The 17,695-nt window shown below is 33.6% G+C and overlaps 1 protein-coding gene across 6 annotated transcripts in view; it reads right to left on the bottom strand.

Moving 5' to 3' along the window:
- DCAF6 (DDB1 and CUL4 associated factor 6) overlaps window positions 1-17,695 on the bottom strand; it is a 184,518-nt gene that overhangs the window by 80,656 nt on the left and 86,167 nt on the right. For all 6 annotated transcript variants that reach the window (XM_052636548.1, XM_052636547.1, XM_052636546.1 and 3 more), the window contains exons 5-9: window positions 14,030-14,143; window positions 11,444-11,579; window positions 9,156-9,370; window positions 2,139-2,232; window positions 751-870 (exon numbers count right to left, since the gene is read on the bottom strand). In XM_052636548.1, coding sequence (XP_052492508.1) covers window positions 751-870; window positions 2,139-2,232; window positions 9,156-9,370; window positions 11,444-11,579; window positions 14,030-14,143 — 679 coding nt within the window. The remainder of the gene's footprint in view (window positions 1-750; window positions 871-2,138; window positions 2,233-9,155; window positions 9,371-11,443; window positions 11,580-14,029; window positions 14,144-17,695) is intronic.

Here is a 17,695-nt window from a genome sequence, read left to right on the forward strand (position 1 = left end):
AAGTTTATGTCTTCAAGATGCTACTACAGAATATAAATTTTTTTCCTTTAATTATCCTGATTTAAATATATCTTAGTTTAAATTTAAGCACAAATGTGATAACCTTTAAGCAAATCTATAGTCTAAGAAACTTTTTTAAGTTTATATATGCAGAATTTGATAAGAACCATTTATAAATGAAATTCAATAGAAATTTTCATTTTGGGACTTAAAGCATATAGGAATTAACTTTCATATTCCTGATTTTTGACAGAGATAGGTAACTTGCCAAAGATCATAAAGCTGGAAAGTAGTGAACCAAAATATGAAAACAGGTCAGCTAATACCAGAAATAGCAATTAATAACCATTGTATATAAATAACCAAACGAAGAAACTATTCAATTACATAAAACTTACTTATCCACAGAGTTTAATCTACATCCACTCTCAGAGTACATACAAATGGACTTACAAGGCAGAATATCAGATTCTCTTACTTGAGAAAAGCAAACAATGAGGGCTATGTCAAGAGGAACCCAAAGGAACAAATTATACCCAACACCCCTTGTCCTCTATTGTTCCACACAATACAGTAAGAACTTTATGATCACTAAGGATATAAAATATGGTATACATTGCTGGTAAGTCGCTTCAGTCGTGTCCGACTCTGTGCGACCCCATAGACGGCATTAGAGAATATAAATAAAATTGACTTCAAAAACTAGTTTTTGCAAGCTCTCTGGTAGCTTTAACTAATAATGAAAATCACCTCTGGGTCGAGATCTTCCTCGTCCTCTATTGCTTTGTGCAACTTCGCTTGCTTCTTCAAACCACCTTGATAACATGTCAGACATTCTCTGCATCAATGACACATTGGGACTTTGCTCTCCTATGATAACAAAACAGGTCTTATCAGTGAACTTAGTAATAAGTCAGGATCTTTCATTAATGTAAAAACCTATATTGGAAGGCCTTTAAAGTGAAAGCAATTTTTAAAAATCAAATTGCTTAAATAAATTATATGAATGCATATGTAAACCTACTAGGGCTGTCATCACATTTTATAGTAAATGCACACATGAGTCACTCTCATCTGCATTTTGAGTTCCTCCTACATCTCTGCCAATCCTTAGGTACTTCCACACTCCTACCCCAACCCACATCTTTGGGCCTAAGAGTACACAGATAGGAAGAGCTCATGAAGTTTAAGTTGAACAGATTAAAAACAAAGTATGACCTCTCTCTTAAATTTCCCTAAACTGAAGGTCTGCTCTCTAACTTAAATTTCCTTAAACTGAATTTATTTTCATCATCATTTATTGCAAATTACATACAGTTGAAATTAACTGAAACCAGAAAATGTTTTATCTTTTTCCTTCCCCCCTTTTCTTCCTTCAAATACTTGAGTAGTCTTAACGGCATTTTCGAATTAAGTATCCCATCAAATTAAAACTGTGATAATTCTATTTTACAATCATATAATTTAAAATAAAAACTGTTTTTGTCTTTTCTATGAAAGTAGAATTTATTGTTTTATTACCTTTATATAATGTAGCTTTATATTTTAAAATATGATGTCAAATAATACAAACACTAATATATTGGAAAATATGCATTTGATCTTAATAGATTTCAGAAATTAGAATAAGACTTTGGCTATAGACCCATTTATTACATAAAATCACAAACATTACTTTTATTTTAAATGTGCCATCTTAACACTCCCAAATAGCAGTTTCTTATGCTTATCAAAGGCATCTGATAGGAGGGGAAAAAAAATTTTTTTTATGTGCTCTTATAAAACTCTCAGATTGGAAACTGGGAGTTTTCAATTCTCTCTATATCAAATACAAAGGCAAAAATTATAAAGTTTGATAATACCCAATCCTGCTGTGGCAAAAATGTATTCTTAGACTTTCAGTGGGAATGCAAAATAGTATATCCTTTTCAGAGGGTAATTTGATAACTATCAATATTAAATTCACTTATTCAGTGACCCACACATTCCACTTTTAGGATTTCACCCTAAGACACTTGCACAAGTACATGTACAAAGATATATGTACAAAGATGTCTGTTACAATATCACTTATAAAGCAAAAAAATGGAAACAAGCTAAAATATTAATGTTTAAAAAGCTGACCAAAGTATAGTTACCATCTCGTTCTCGTTCACTCTCAGGCCTTGCTCGGGGTCCAGTATCTGACCAATCACCACGAAGTCTCAAACGTTTAACTGGAGGCTGTCGTAACTTAAAGAAGAGAAGAAAACTCATTTGCTGAATTCTTAAAGCACACTGTAAGTCTAATAGATTCTTTCCTTTTTTTTTTTTTTACTTTCTTTATCGAGATGCTAAATCAAAATACGGAGCTTCCCTGGTGGCTCCGTGGTAAATAATCCACCTGCCAATGCATGAGACATGGTTCAATCCCTGGATTGAGGAGATCCCATGGAGAAGGAAATGGCAACCCACGTCAGTATTTTTGCCTCAGAAATCCCATGGACAGAGGAGCCTGGCAGGCTATAGTCCAAGGGGTTAAAAAAGAGTTGGACACAACTTAGCGACTAAACAACAAAAAAAAATCAAAGTATGAAAAAGAGCCATAAATATCCATTGATGTTGACAGCCTATACTTAATATCTTCAACCTAAAGACTGAATGCAACTTTAAAATCGTGTAAATGTGATATCAAATCCCATCATCTTTCAACTGATAAGAGAAAAGTTATCTAACTACATTAAGCCTAAGTTTTCTATTATGATGATATAGGTAAAGTAGCTACACACCTAGTTGGCAATAGGAGTAACCATTATTTTATTATTATTACTGACAATTTGCTCTCTGGTTCTCCCGCCAGCATCTACTCCAACATGCATTACTCACCTTAGTGTCTTTACTCTACCTGTTGCTCTCATTCTCAGCTACTAACTTTTCCTACTACTTCAGAAAAAATTAAAGTCAGTTCTATAGAAATGATATCAATTTCCTCAATTTCATTCCATAAACTTATCTATATCTACTTCTTAATTTCTTCCAATCTTTCTCAGGAGATGGATCATTTGTTTTAAGCCTAATCTCTATGTGTGCTTTTTATTTCATTCCTTGAATAATTATTCTATTTCTATACCTACATTCCTCTCTTCTTTCTTGATTCTTCCTCACAATGTACTAAAGGTTCTTATCATTTTTAATAGGTAAAGCACTGCAATTTCCTATTTCTATTCAGCATCTATTCTTTTCTCATGCTTTCTGAAGCTTTACTGTCAAGCTTCTTTTAAAAAGTCTGTATTCATTCTATTTTTATCTACCATTCTTCACTCAATTCACTGAAGTCAACTCATTTTTCCGCTGAATTCTCACCCATATCACCAGTGAATGATCAATTCCTAAGTTCACTGATCAATGATAAAATGATCAAAAATCAATTTCCAATTTGAATGGCACCTTTTAGAGATTCTTCTATCTGATATTGATGGTATCTGACACTCTTAATCACTCCCTTTAACTATCACATTTTTAACATCTTTTTATTGATGTATAATTTACATAGCATAATATTTACCCTTTTAAAAATATTTATACTTTTAAAGCAGACAAATCAGTGGTATATATTCACAAAAGCTATGCAGTTACTTGTATCTCACTAATCCAGATCATTTTCATCACTTCCCACTTGCCCCTCAACTCACCTCCTGACAACCACTCATCTAACTCTGCCTCTTATGGATATGCTTATTCTGGACACATCATGTAAGTGTAACAATATAATATAATATGTGGTCATCATGTATTACTTCTTTCACTTAGCAGAATATTTTTCAAGGTGCATCCACACTGCAGCATGTATCAGTATTTCATCGCTATTTTTATGGCTCAATACTATTCTACTTTTTAAATATACCACATTTTGTTTATTCATTCATCAGCTGATGAAAACTGAGCTCTTTCCACTTTTTGGCTATTGTAACTAATGCTGCTATGAACATACACGCAAGTTTTTATGGGGACATGTTTTCAATTTTCTTGGGTATATAATCTAGCATGGGATTGCCAAATCATGATAGCTTCCATGTTTAAATTTTGAGGAACTGCCAAGCTGTTTTCCAAGGCACCTGTACTGTTTCATACTCCTGCCAGTAATGTATGAGGTCACTGATTTCTCTACACTTTCATGAACGTTTACACTCGTCACTGGCTCTTTCAGTCAATCTAGTAAGTATGAAGTGGCACCTCACTTGTGGCTTTCATCAGTGATGTTGAACATCTCCATATATGCTTAATGGCCATTTGCATATCTTTTTTGGAGAAATGTCTATTCAAATCCTTTATCAATTTTTTAATTAAGATATTTATCTTTTCCCATTGTTGAGTAGCAAGTGTTCTTTATATAACATATTCTGGATACTAGATTCTAAATCATAAACCAGATGTATGATTTGCAAATATTTTCTCCAATGTGTGGGTCACTCCCTTATATTTTAACATAATATTCACTTTTTCCTCCTCATAATTTAGCAAGTTTTGATAGAAATTTAGTGATAGCTTAGTGGTAAATTTTCTATTTTCTCCTGGAAACTATACTGAGCAACGAGGAGAATGGGCGCGGGGCCAAGGTGGGGGGAATGGGAGACTTTCCATCCTCAGCAAAGGAAACAGAAACCCCTCTAAAATACTGCATATTATACATAAGTACGGTTAAAAGCAACTGAGAATAACAAAACCTGCAGAGGAAGTCACAAGTGTGAAAAGGAATAATCAGACGATGCCTAGTGTGGTAGTTGTTTAAATGTCAGACAAATAATCATTTCCAGAGAGAGCCTCATCCTGTATAAAAATTGTACTTAGAATAACAAACTAGAGCTCTTTTCCATGGTTACAAGAGAGAAATTTCTATATTATACAGGCAAAGAACTGATGTTATACTCTCACCAAGTATATCTGGAACAAGATCTTCAAGTTAAAAACAGTCTCAAGTTTGATTTTTTGAGATATGTGAAATAATCTAGTCTAGAGTCCTGAAAATGGTACAGTCATTCCATAAAAAATCCTGAAAATGATAGTCAGTCATTCCATAAAAAATTTTTCAGCACCTTTTATGTGTCAGCCACTACACTTCGTATCAGGGAAAGATCAACAGACAAAACATACAAAAATTCTCAATGTAACAGAGTTTACAAAATACGTGAAATTAAACAAGTAAAATATACAGAGAAAGTTTTAAGTGTTATAGAATAAAATTAGGTAGAAAAGGGAGATAGGCAGTACCAGAGAATTAAGGAATACAGTTCTAAATAATGTGGTATGTTAGTGTCTAATGGAGAGAAAAACAAGTGCAAAGCACTGTAAGAGGTAAAGGAAGAAGAAATCCAGATAATCCGGAGGTCATTTCAGGCAAAGTAAATGCAAAAACTGTAAGGCATAAGCACACTTAGCCTGCCTGAGTAAATAAGTAACCAGATGTGGCTGCTGCTGCTGCTGCTGCTGCTAAGTCGCCTCAGTTGTGTCCGACTCTGTGCGACCCCATAGATGGCAGCCCATCAGGCTCCCCCGTCCCTGGGATTTTCCAGGCAAGAGTACTGGAGTGGGGTGCCATTGCCTTCTCCGAGATGTGGCTAGTGCAGACCAAACAAAGGAGAGAGCCGTAGAAGTGACAAGAACCAGGTAACATAAGATCTTGAAGCCACTGTATGGACCTCAGTTTTGAGTGAGGTGGTGAGCAATTTTGGAGTGTGAATCAGAACAGTGGTATGATTTTGACTTATGTTTTAAAAGATTACTTTGGCTACTGTGTACCTAAAGGATTGGAGAGGGTGGTATGAAAGCAGGGACCTAGTAAGAAAGCTGTCATAATAATCCAGGAGAGGTGCTGATGCCTTGGATCAGTGTTAGTGGTAGAATGGGAAGTAATATTAACACATTTTAGTTACAGGTTCCCACTGCTATCTGAAAGCAGAATGTTCCTATGAAACCCTTCATAAGTGAAAATGGAGTAACACAAAGAAGCAATTACATTAAGACACATCTTGCTAACTGATGCACAAAATAAATCAAGACAAGGCACAGATGTTTACTGACACAATTCAATACTCAGAGCTTAATGCTGAGATATAAATGCAACTCAAAGCCAGGGCAACTCAAAGCCAGGGCAGCTTGACACTGAAATGCCAAGCGTAGTTCCCTGGGAAGGGGTGTGGTGGTACCACGTGCTGCTCAGGGTGCGCACTGCAAACAATCACTAGGTGCTGTTTTCACTTTTCACCTTTCTTTTCTGTAAAAGTAAAAATCCTCTTTGGATTTTTCAGTCAGTGAAATCAAGTACTGATGCAGGTCTCCAGTAAAAGCAAAGCTATATAGAAGCAAACTTTCAAAAAGCTGGAGATACGTGTAAAACTTTTAGGAATAAATCATGAGGAACAGGAGAAAATGAGAGATGGGATTCAACAAAGCAGTCCAATAATGTACTAGGTAGGTGGGGGAAAAAGTGTCAAAAAGATATGAGAGAAAAAGAAAGAAAAAAGAAAAAGAAAAAAAGGAATACCAAAATAAAAGAAAATGAGAAGTGGAAAAAAAATTTTGAATAAGACAAAAGAATATGGTAAAATAAAGAAGCGCAACATGAACTCCCTGGTGGTCCAGTGCCTTGGGCGCCATGCTTTCACTGTGGGAGCCAAGATTCAGTCCCTGGTGGGGAACTGAGACCCCACATGCTGTGCAACATGGCCAAAAAAAAGGGAGCAGGAGCAAAAGGGAAATTATTAGAGGTTATAGGAAATAATCCTGGAGAAGGGAAAGGCTAGCCACTATAGTATTCTGGCCTGGAGAATTCCATGGACTGTATAGTCCGTGGGGTTACAAAGAGCTGGACACGACACGACTGAGCAACTTTCACTCAAAGGAAATAATATAGAAAAGAGACCCCTACGAATTAAGAAAATATAAAAATATGGAAACACAAGAAAAAATCATATATTAAAATTTTATTCATACTTTAAAAACCTGCTCAACAGTTTCTTATGCTCCCAATTAAAAACAATTATTCTGTCTTTGGTCTACTTATATGGAACACTAATTCTTACATATAATTATGTTACTTTAACTTTCACACATTTATTTATAAATCTTACTCTTTTATCTATTTATTTGCAAACTCCTGAATGACAGGTCATATCTTTGTCACAGTCAGCCTTGATTTTCTCAAGTTTAGTAGATAGTACAGTAGATACCAAATAACTATTTGGTGAGCTGAGAAGAGCTTGTCTGAACATTACTACAAAGAATTTAACATAAAACACTGAAAAAGATAATTATATTAAGAGGAAGACAGTTTATTAATTTCTTTTCCTAGACAGACCTGTATATTGTTTCATTTATTACAATAAGCATAATTTTTATACTTTTAATACATTTTCAGAATTATTTTTCTTAACTTAGTTAATTCAACGAAGAACACTGAGAAAAACATGTTAAAAAAAACAACTGCTCATGACTCAACCTCATTCACTCTGATTATATAAACATCCTTTGGCTAAGTTTTCTATGGCGTAAAAGCTAGTTGGCTCACTTAAAATGTTCCTGCATTTCCAACTCTTTCAGTATGTAACAACATTCACAAAGTTTGACTGTAACATTACTACAGCTCATTCTTTCAAGAGGAAATTACATAGTAACAACAGAACAGATTTTACATTTTCAATCAGACCTATAATCTCAAAAATAGCTTTCATTAGCAACATACTCTCTTCATAAATTTCTTAATTCAGTTAAATACAGTGCCACATGTAATCTTCATTTTTTTTAATTTTATAACCCTATCAACCTGCAAATATAAGAACTGGATTTAGTTTTGCATCTCATAGGAATTACAAAATCATTGTTGTTCTTTAGTACCTTTAAAATGTATTTATTATTAAGAGGTGAACCAATACTTAAACAGTCACTGATAATTAATAAAAAGCAAAGGTTTACTTCAAAAGACATTAACAATCCAAAGAATAGAATGGTTAAACACAGGACATGTTTAAAAAAAAAAAAAACCCAAAGTGAAAAACAGAAGGCAAAAGAAGCTTAAGAGGCAAACATTATTCTACTGCTGTGTACTGTCAATGACATATTATTTCTGGTTTCTGCTTTTCCCCAGGTTCAATCCCTGTGTTAGGAAGATCCCCTGGAGAAGGAAATGGCAACCCACTCCAGTACTCTTGCCTGGAAAATTCCATGGACTGAGGAGCCTGGTAGGCTACAGTCCATGGGTCGCAAAGAGTCGGACATGACTGAGCAACTTCACTTTCACTTTTCTGCTTTTCCTAAGAAAATGACTGACTATTTTAAAGACATTTTAGGAACAATAATTCTTTCACCTATCTTTCAAAACATAATATATCTGTATCTAGAAATTGATGAAGAAAAGGGTATCTATAGATACCAGTTCAGTTCAGTTCAGTTCAGTCACTCAGTTGTGTCCAACTCTTTTCAACCCCATGGACTGCAGCATGGCAGGTTTCCCTGTCCATCACCAACTCTCAGAGCCTGCTTGATATAGGTATGCATATAGATACATATATATATATAATGTAATATATCAACTTCCAAGGCACTAAATGTTTATATACACCTACCAACAGGAGTTTTACCTATTGCCACATACTCTTCATATATAGACAACAAGCTCCTCCTCTCCTGATTCTGTGTATGTGTTGTGCTGTGTGCGAATGTCACTAGCTCATAACTGTGACCAAGGCAGAATCAGAAGAGAGGAAGGACCACTATCCACCTGTGAACAGTAAATACTTTTTGCATAAATATAAACAGTAAGTTTCTTGGAAGCTTATACATCACATTGTTTTAATTACCTTTTCTGCAACTGTCAGAACTGTTACTATTTCTTGGTGCTGCTATACATCCATAAACTTGGAGAAACATTTTGCTAATAGACATTTACTCTTTAAAATATTATACAATACTTTCATTGGGTACCTTTTCCTTATTTGTTACTCCCATTCTTTCATGCATGTTTCACGTCTTTGCTCCACAGACTATAAATGCCATGAAAACTCACTCTATTTTTTGAAGCCCTTAAGGCTTCAAATTTAGGACTTACTGAATTAATGCCCCAAAAGTTAGTGAATTAATGTTTTCTGAATCAAATAAAAGAACATAGTTTTGAGTAAATTTACCTCTTCTCTTCTCTCTTCTGCAGAAGGAGTTTTAAGTTCTCGTGCTGTATCATCTTTTGGGTCAAAAAGATATATATAATCTGAAGAGTAACTAACAAGAATCTCTTGACCATCTTCACTGTAACACAGAGATGTCACCCTGCATGACTTATTATTAAGATGAGAAGGGATAAAACGAGCAACCATTCCAGTAGTTCCTCGGCCTGCATAATTCCCTAATAAAAAAGAAATTGTTTAAAATTCATAATGTTTTTCAAGAAAAACACTTTAAAAACTCATCTGAATTATAAGATATGTATTTAATGTAGCAAAGTAAATCCAAGCTATCATATTCTATTTCTGGAAAAGACTCTGTAATCAATAGTCAGATTTTGTAACAAAATGAAAAAGAATATAGCATAAAGGTTATATTATCTTCCAAAAAGAATTCATGATTTTCTAGAATTCCAGATTAAGTCAATATGTTTTTTTCCCCAAAATATTAGCTATTTAATAATTTTAAATGCTCTATAATTAGAGTCATACTAAATCATCTTTGAAAATTCTCCAAATTAAGATAATATAATTTTCATAAGGTAAATCAGAAAGTTGACATTTACTAATATACTAGATAAAACAGTATAGTATCTATTTAATAAGATTTATCTTTTACTTTATATCATTAAAAGATTTTTTATTGCTGTGAAATTCTCCTCATAAAATAACAGAGTGGGAATATTACTTTAATCTTAATTAATTCTGACAGTCACCAATATAACGCAACATGACACGGAGAGGTACAGTTGGCACTCGGTGCTCTGAAGGCCCAGACATGCTAAATTTCCACAAAGCTGCATTATCTTGCACTCTGAGGTTTTGCCTTGCCCAAAACAGCAATCATGTCTCATCCACTGAGATATGATAGTTGGGCCTACAGTGTCATATTATATTACTACTGTTCCCATTAAGTATGCATATTCAGATAGATAAGACTTCTCAATCACAGTGCAAAAAATGAAAAAAGATCCCGTCTGGTTTTCCCATTTCAATACTGTAGGTCCATTTTCACTGGACATAAACTAACATTGAGATAAACACTGTTAATTTATGATCAAGTCCACTTTTATTTTTATTTATAAATCTTTATATATATATGGGGTGTGTATGTGTGTCTGTGAGAGAGAGGAAATCGTGACATTCCTTGGCAGAAAATCTTGACCTTCCTAACAAAAGTTGGCTTTGAAGTGAATATTTCAGAAGTAGTTTGATCTCAAACCAAATAAGGAACAAATAAGAGTTTAAGGCAAATTCAAATTCAGTACTGCAGCACCATTTACAGTACTTTAGATAGGCTACAAGAGATGATTAGATAGCATTACCGACTCAATGGACATGAGTTTGCGCAAACGCCAGGAGATAGTGGAGGGCAGAGAAGCCTGGTGTGCTGCAATCCATGGGATCACAAAGAGTTGGACAGGACTTAGCAACTGAATAAGAAGCAGCTAGGCTACGAAGTAAGCATGAACATATGATACACACACACAAGTCATTGTTCTTTCCTAAACTTTTCTCCCCACCACGCTTACTATTATCCTCTTGATTAAAAAGATGGCAAAGAGAAATCAAGAGAGCTGAATGTTGTGGGCTGAAGTGTGTCCCCTGAAAATTTCATGTATACCAAGAACCACAGAATGTGATCTTATTTAGAAATAAGGTCTTTGTAGATGTCCTAATTATCAAGATGAGGTCATAGTGGATTACAGTGGACCTTAAATACAACTTAACTAGTGTCCTTATGACGGGGAAATGTAGACAGACATACACACAGGAGAGAATGGCATGTCAACGGAAGCAGAAATTCAACTGATACATTTAAAAGCCGAGGGATGCTAAAGATTGTCAGCAACCTCCAGAATATAAGAAAAAAGCAGGCAAAATATTTTTCCAGACAGCCTCCAACAGAAAACCACCCTGCAACACCTTGATTTCAGACATTAAGCCTCCAGATATGTGAGAGAATAAATTTGTTATTTTAAGTCACCCAATTTACAATAATTTGTTACAACAGCTTCAGGAAACTAATACATGTAGTGCTACAACATTCTAAAGTGATAAACTGCAAAAGTGTCACCTTGACGGGGTCATAAAAACTTGGTGAAATGCTATTTTTTATAATAATCCATAATATTTAAATAAATTCTATATACTGAATTTTATACCAAACTAAAGAAATTGTAAAATCGTAACAGGTGAAAAAGACTTATCCTTTGAATTGACAGCCTCATATTTTCTCTAATCTAAGTCTTTACCTGTAGCTCTTGTGCCCAGCATTCGCCGATCATATATACGTACTGAGCTATCAGAACAACCAACAGCAAGAGAATATGGTACTGGTGGACAAATAGCTACTGATGTGGCAGCACGTCGGCAGTTAATTAAAATATCCTACAAAAGATAAAAGAATATCAGTTACATAAGTTGTACAACAGATAATAATCTACTTAAAACATTTTCCCTTCAATTGGAAGGAAATCTTTCTCAGAAATCCTAATTCAGCCAGCATGACAATGAAGCAGAAAAAACAACAGGCTTCCTAAATATTCCCATACTCAAGAATAAAATGAACATTATCTTTAAAAATACTAAAAATTGCAAATATTTCCTATGTAGTATGTCATTACATTAATATCATTAAAAATGCCTGCTATTATTGGTCCACTGGACAGTAAAGATAGAGGTATAATCCACCTTTGTCTATGGTAAGTATATTGATTATATTATATGGTACTCATGATACCTTAATTTTAATTAGTTATTAAAATATAACAAAAGTATTATGACCTGATTTTTAAAAATCAGGACCTTATACAACCATCCTCCTCCTTACCAGTTCAAAAACAAAGTACGTACACACATATATACAAACTATGTCAAAGACAGGCTTTTTATGATAATGTCACTACTTCTCCCTACACAAGCATTAGAAAATGTAAGGGCTCTCATCCCAAAGATATAGTCTTAAGGTATTCTGTTAATATACTCTTTTGTCTATAAGCTAATCCCTCACTCCTCTCAGAAAAGCCCAGTTTTTAAGTTACATTTATGCTGTTTTATGTATTTAATTATTGACCTCAGAACTTTATTCCTATCACAAAGAACTCACTCATCAAATTCCATACATCATTCTAAATTTTTAGTACCTAAGAATTACCCTACTTACCTGCTTTTTTTATATTCTATCTATTTGCTTTTACATATAGAGACTTCAGAAGTATTACTGAGGAAAAATACAACAATATTTTACTGTTGCTATTTTAGTTACTAAGTAGTGTCTGACTCTTTTGTGATCCCATGGACTGTACCCCACCAAGCTCCTCTGTCCATGAGATTTCCCAGGCAAGAATATGGGAATGAGTTACCATTTCCTTCTCCAGGAGATCTTCCTGACCCAGGGATCAAACTCACATTTCCACGTATTATCAGGTGGATTCTTTACCACTGAGCCGCCAGGGAAGCCCTTATTAGTTTTATTTATTCTTTCGTTTTACAACAAAGTTTCTGATTATAAACACAAAATTAAATCCAACTACACTGTACAATATTGCTTAAAAGAATCTGACTTAACAAACTTTAGGACTTATTATTTAACAAAAAACAGGCATACCAAATGCCCCTCATAAACGACCGGCTATTTCAAACTTGTTTCTGCCTTCAGTTCAACACTCCTAGTTGTGTATGTGTACACATATACAACAAAAAAACTAACAAAAACTTTTTATTTCTATTTTTTTCTTTTTCTTCTCTGTTTTGAAGTATAAAATAATCTCTTCTCCTAAGGCATGTTAACAACAACAACTAGTTTCATTAGCGAACACTCAACCTGATTACGGCAACCCATTCCAGGATTCTTGCCTGGAACATCCCATGGACAGAGGATCCTGGAGGGCGGGTTACAGTCCATAGGGTCACAAAGAGTCAGACACGACTGAGTGACTAACACTAACAACCTGGTTACTAGTATTCTTTTTTTTTTTGGTAATTGTCAAGAAAAATGTATTTAGAGTACTTAAATTTTTTTTTAATTGGAAGATAACTGTTTTACAATATTGTATTGGTTTCTGCCATACATCTCAGCTGGCAGTATTTTCTTATTTCATTTACAACTCCAAAACGATCCAAGACAAAAGCTACTGTCTCTGAGTAACGTTCAGGGTTAGTATTAGTAGTCTGGGGCCTTAGACTGACTGATTTCACAGGTGTTTTTCAAGTTTAAAATACCATTTTAAAAAATACAAAACTAAGGCCACTCTCAACTTCTGACACGGCCCACACTCTAAATAAATCCACTTCTTATTCAACTCCCCTGCAAAATACAAAATTGACAGTGAAGCTCTATGTTTAGAGAAATGAGCTAAATCAACAATGAACATGTTGATAAAATGGTACCTAATTGTCTAAAACAAAAGATATATTAATAAATCTTGAATTACAGGACAGGGTAAAAAGAGAAGACATCAAACTACTACATGCTTTTATCACTGCTACTGGTAAAGCCAAATCTGCCTCCATACGTAAATAAAATACTTCAAGTTTTTACAGTGCCATGGTATATACTGAACAATTACATAAATCTTCATAAATGTATTTGAATTTCCCAGTTTAATATACATTCCTTAACTTCACTACTAACATTTTAATTATGAACAAATTTAATAAAAAAATAAAAATAATTTATAAAATAATTTTAATTATTTTATAATTAAAATATATTTATTATTTTTTAAATTAAAAAATTTAAATTTACCGATAAGCTCATAACCCAGAGAAAACTTACTGTCCAACCTTAACTTCAATCTTAATTTTTTTCATTATTTATATAAAAACTTGATTCTTACATCTTTGCAATCTTCTTTCGTACAGCTAGTTTTGATGCGTGTATCAAACCACCTAACAGTTCCATCTTCACCACAAGACAGAAAGGTATATGGGTCATTAGGTACAGTCATAATCTGAAGATAGAAAGGTAATTGTACAGGAAATGTTAGTGAACATTTAAACAGATGGCTTTGAAAAATATTACTGCTATATTACAAAATGAAAGGTAAAGGCAACTAAGAACCATTTACTGGAATTATTTATGACTTACCCATACCATAATGCAAAACAGTGCTATACATATAGATATATGCAAAACGTAACTGCTGAATTAATGTGATTCATTTACTTTCATTTGAAATTAATGCACCTCCAGATTCAAAATTCTTTAAAATTATAAACACCTTACAACCTAACAAGAAAAATCCTACCCTTGGAAGCCTGTTCAAACTGTTATGTTTGAACAGTCAAAATTTTATGTTTTTTTGGATGTGACTTTACACTTGCTTTAGAAACAAAGTATAAAATTTTCTTCTCTGACATCGTTATAAAACCCTGTAGTGCCAAATCAAGCACTCAAATTAACCTCTCAAAAAACTTTTGAGCGATGGTAATGGTTCTATAACCACATAAAAGTACTAAATTTTCATGAAGTGTACAGTTAAAAATGGCAGGAATGGCAAATGTTACATTATGCATATTTTATAAAAAATTAAAATTTTTTAAAGAAATGAAACATTTTAGATATTCCTATATCTATTACTGGTTTAGCAATAAGACTGTAAATTGAGGCTCTGTGTACCCTCCTATCCAACATATTCCCTCCACCCTTCTCTGTCCCAAGAAATAGAAACTACCAAAATTGGGTATTTAGCAATTCCACAGAGATTTTTATGCACCCCTAAACAATGGAAAGTAGGTTCCCGTGTTTTAAAACTTTATATACTCAAAAAGGTATTTAGATTAACGAGTCTTCAAAGAAATACAAATTATATTTGCATTAATTAGGTATTTATTAGGATTTGTATTTATTAGGACTAAATATAAATTATAATCCTAAGTAAATATCACTAGACATCACTGGAATGACCAGACGAAAGGGATTTGGTAATATCAACTGTCACTGAGGATACAGAACTACTAGAGCTCTCATACATCACTGATGAGACGGTAAAATGGTATCATCACTTTGAAAAACCATGTGTTAGTATCTACTGAAGTTGGTAATATGCTTCTTCTATGACCCAGCAATTCCACTACAAATAAATGTTATGAAGTCATCTAAAGATGTGTACTACAATGTTCAAGGCAGCACAATTCATATTAAATACTTGAAAGAACTCAAATAACCAGAAGGACAATAAGAATAGAAATTTTGATTTATTCTTAAAATAAAATACTAAAGCAATAACAATAAACAAACACGTTATTCTCAAGTTACATAAAACCAGTGACTAAACGTAAGAAAATTTCTTGCCAGAAACGAGTGGAGTAACATCTTTAAAGCAGCTAAAGAAAAATAACATCAAAGTAGAATTCTATATCCACAGAAATATCTTTCTAAAACAAAAATAAAATAGACTTTTTCAAAAATAAAAAAGCTGAAAGATTATTCAATAACATAGAAGTTAGCAAAGGATACCTCTTACCTATCAATCACTATTTTTATAAAAGTTTATATGAAACTCAGCCATATCAAGTCATTTACGTATTATCCAAGTCTGTTTTCCTGATGACATATTTGAATAGTTGTGATAGATTATATGGCTCCCAAAGCCTAAAATATATACTATATACTATCCTGTTACAGGATAATTTTCTGTAAAACCCTTTCATTAACAGGCCAGCACAATATAACTGTATTTTTTTTAATTCTTTATGTAAAAAGAAAATAATACCAGTAGTAATCTGGATCTATGCAAAGGAATAAAAGATTGGAAATAATAAATATGTAAGTAAATATAACATATTTTTTGTTTTAAAATATGTTTAAAGATAATTAACTATTAAAGGAAGAATATTAACAATGTATTAAAGAGTTTATAAAATATGTAAGAATAAAAGGTTAAAAAAAAAAACGAATTTCTAGGAGAGGAAAAATGGGAGCAGAGTGTTGTAAGATTCTTATACCATATTGAAGTGGTACAATATTACTTGATGGTACACTGTGATAAAGTTTATGATGTATAATTCCTAAAGCATACACTAAAACAACAACAAAGCATCACAGCTAATATATCAACAAAGGAGATAAAGCAGAATCACAAAAATACTCAGTTCTTCTAGAAGAGGGGAAAATTGATGGAACAGGAAAAGAGAAAAAACAAAAACCAAGACACAAAATTTAAATTCAGCAACTTCTACATCAATTATATGAACTGTAAATGATTAAATACAGCCCAATTAAAAAGCAGACATTGCTAGATTGGATTAAGAAATATGTAAGTTGATTATGAGAATGAAATATAAAACCACAGACAGGCAGACTAAAAGTACAAGGACAGAGGAAAGAAACACTGCAATAACTGTAAAGATGAGAAAGCTAGATGTGCTGCGTGTGTATGTGTGTTCGTCGCTCAGCAGTGTCCAACTCTTTGTGATTCGATGGACTGTAGCCCACCAGGCTCCTCTGTCCGTGGAGTTCTCCCGGCAAGAATACTAGAGCGGGTAGCCAATCCCTTTATCAGGGGATCTTCCCGACCCTGGGGTCAAGCCCAAGTCTCCTGCATTACAGGCAGATTCTTTACCATCCAAGCCACCAGGAAGTCCCAGATCTGCTATATAAACAGGAAATTTCAAAGCAGAGTATAACGGGAATAAAGAGAATCATTTTACAATTACAAATGAGTCAATCCATGAACAGAAACATTAAAATACTGAATGTTTAGGTACTTAAAAACAGATCTTCAAAATATATGAAGCAAAAACTGAGGACTGAGAGGAGAAATCAACAATATTAAAATATTAGATTTGAACGGTCATCTTTCAATAATTGATAGAACAAGTGATCAGAAAATCAATAACTACATAGAAGAACTGAACATGGTTATCAGCCACTTTGACATAATTGATATTTCTGGAACATTCCACAAACAAAAAAATAAACTTTTTTTTTTAATACATAAGATAAATTTACCAACAGACTATATTCTGGGACATAAAACCAGACTGATTAAAATTTAAAAGATTCACATCATGCAAAGTACGTATTTAACTATAAATTAAACATGAGAAATCAGTCCATACAAAAACAGTTAAACAAATGATTAAAACACCTTCAACTGCAATAACCCAAAGGGGAAAAATTAATGTTCAAATATTTCCAGTATTTGGAAACTAAATGACACACTTCTCAATAAACAATGAATCAAGAAAGAAATCACAATAGAAATTAGAAAATACATTTAATACAAGAGAAATGAAAGTTCAGTATATCAAAATTAGGGAAACCTAAGGAAACACTCCAACCAGCCCATTCTAAAGGAGATCAGCCCTGGGTGTTCTTTGGAAGGAATGATGCTAAAGCTGAAACTCCAGTACTTTGGCCACCTCATGCGAAGAGTTGACTCACTGGAAAAGACTGATGCTGGCAGGGATTGGGGGCAGGAGGAGAAGGGGACGGCAGAGGATGAGACGGCTGGATGGCATCACCAACTCGATGGACGTGAGTTTGGGTGAACTCCAGG

This window comes from Budorcas taxicolor, chromosome 3 (assembly GCF_023091745.1).
Source record: "Budorcas taxicolor isolate Tak-1 chromosome 3, Takin1.1, whole genome shotgun sequence".
NCBI lineage: Eukaryota > Metazoa > Chordata > Mammalia > Artiodactyla > Bovidae > Budorcas > Budorcas taxicolor.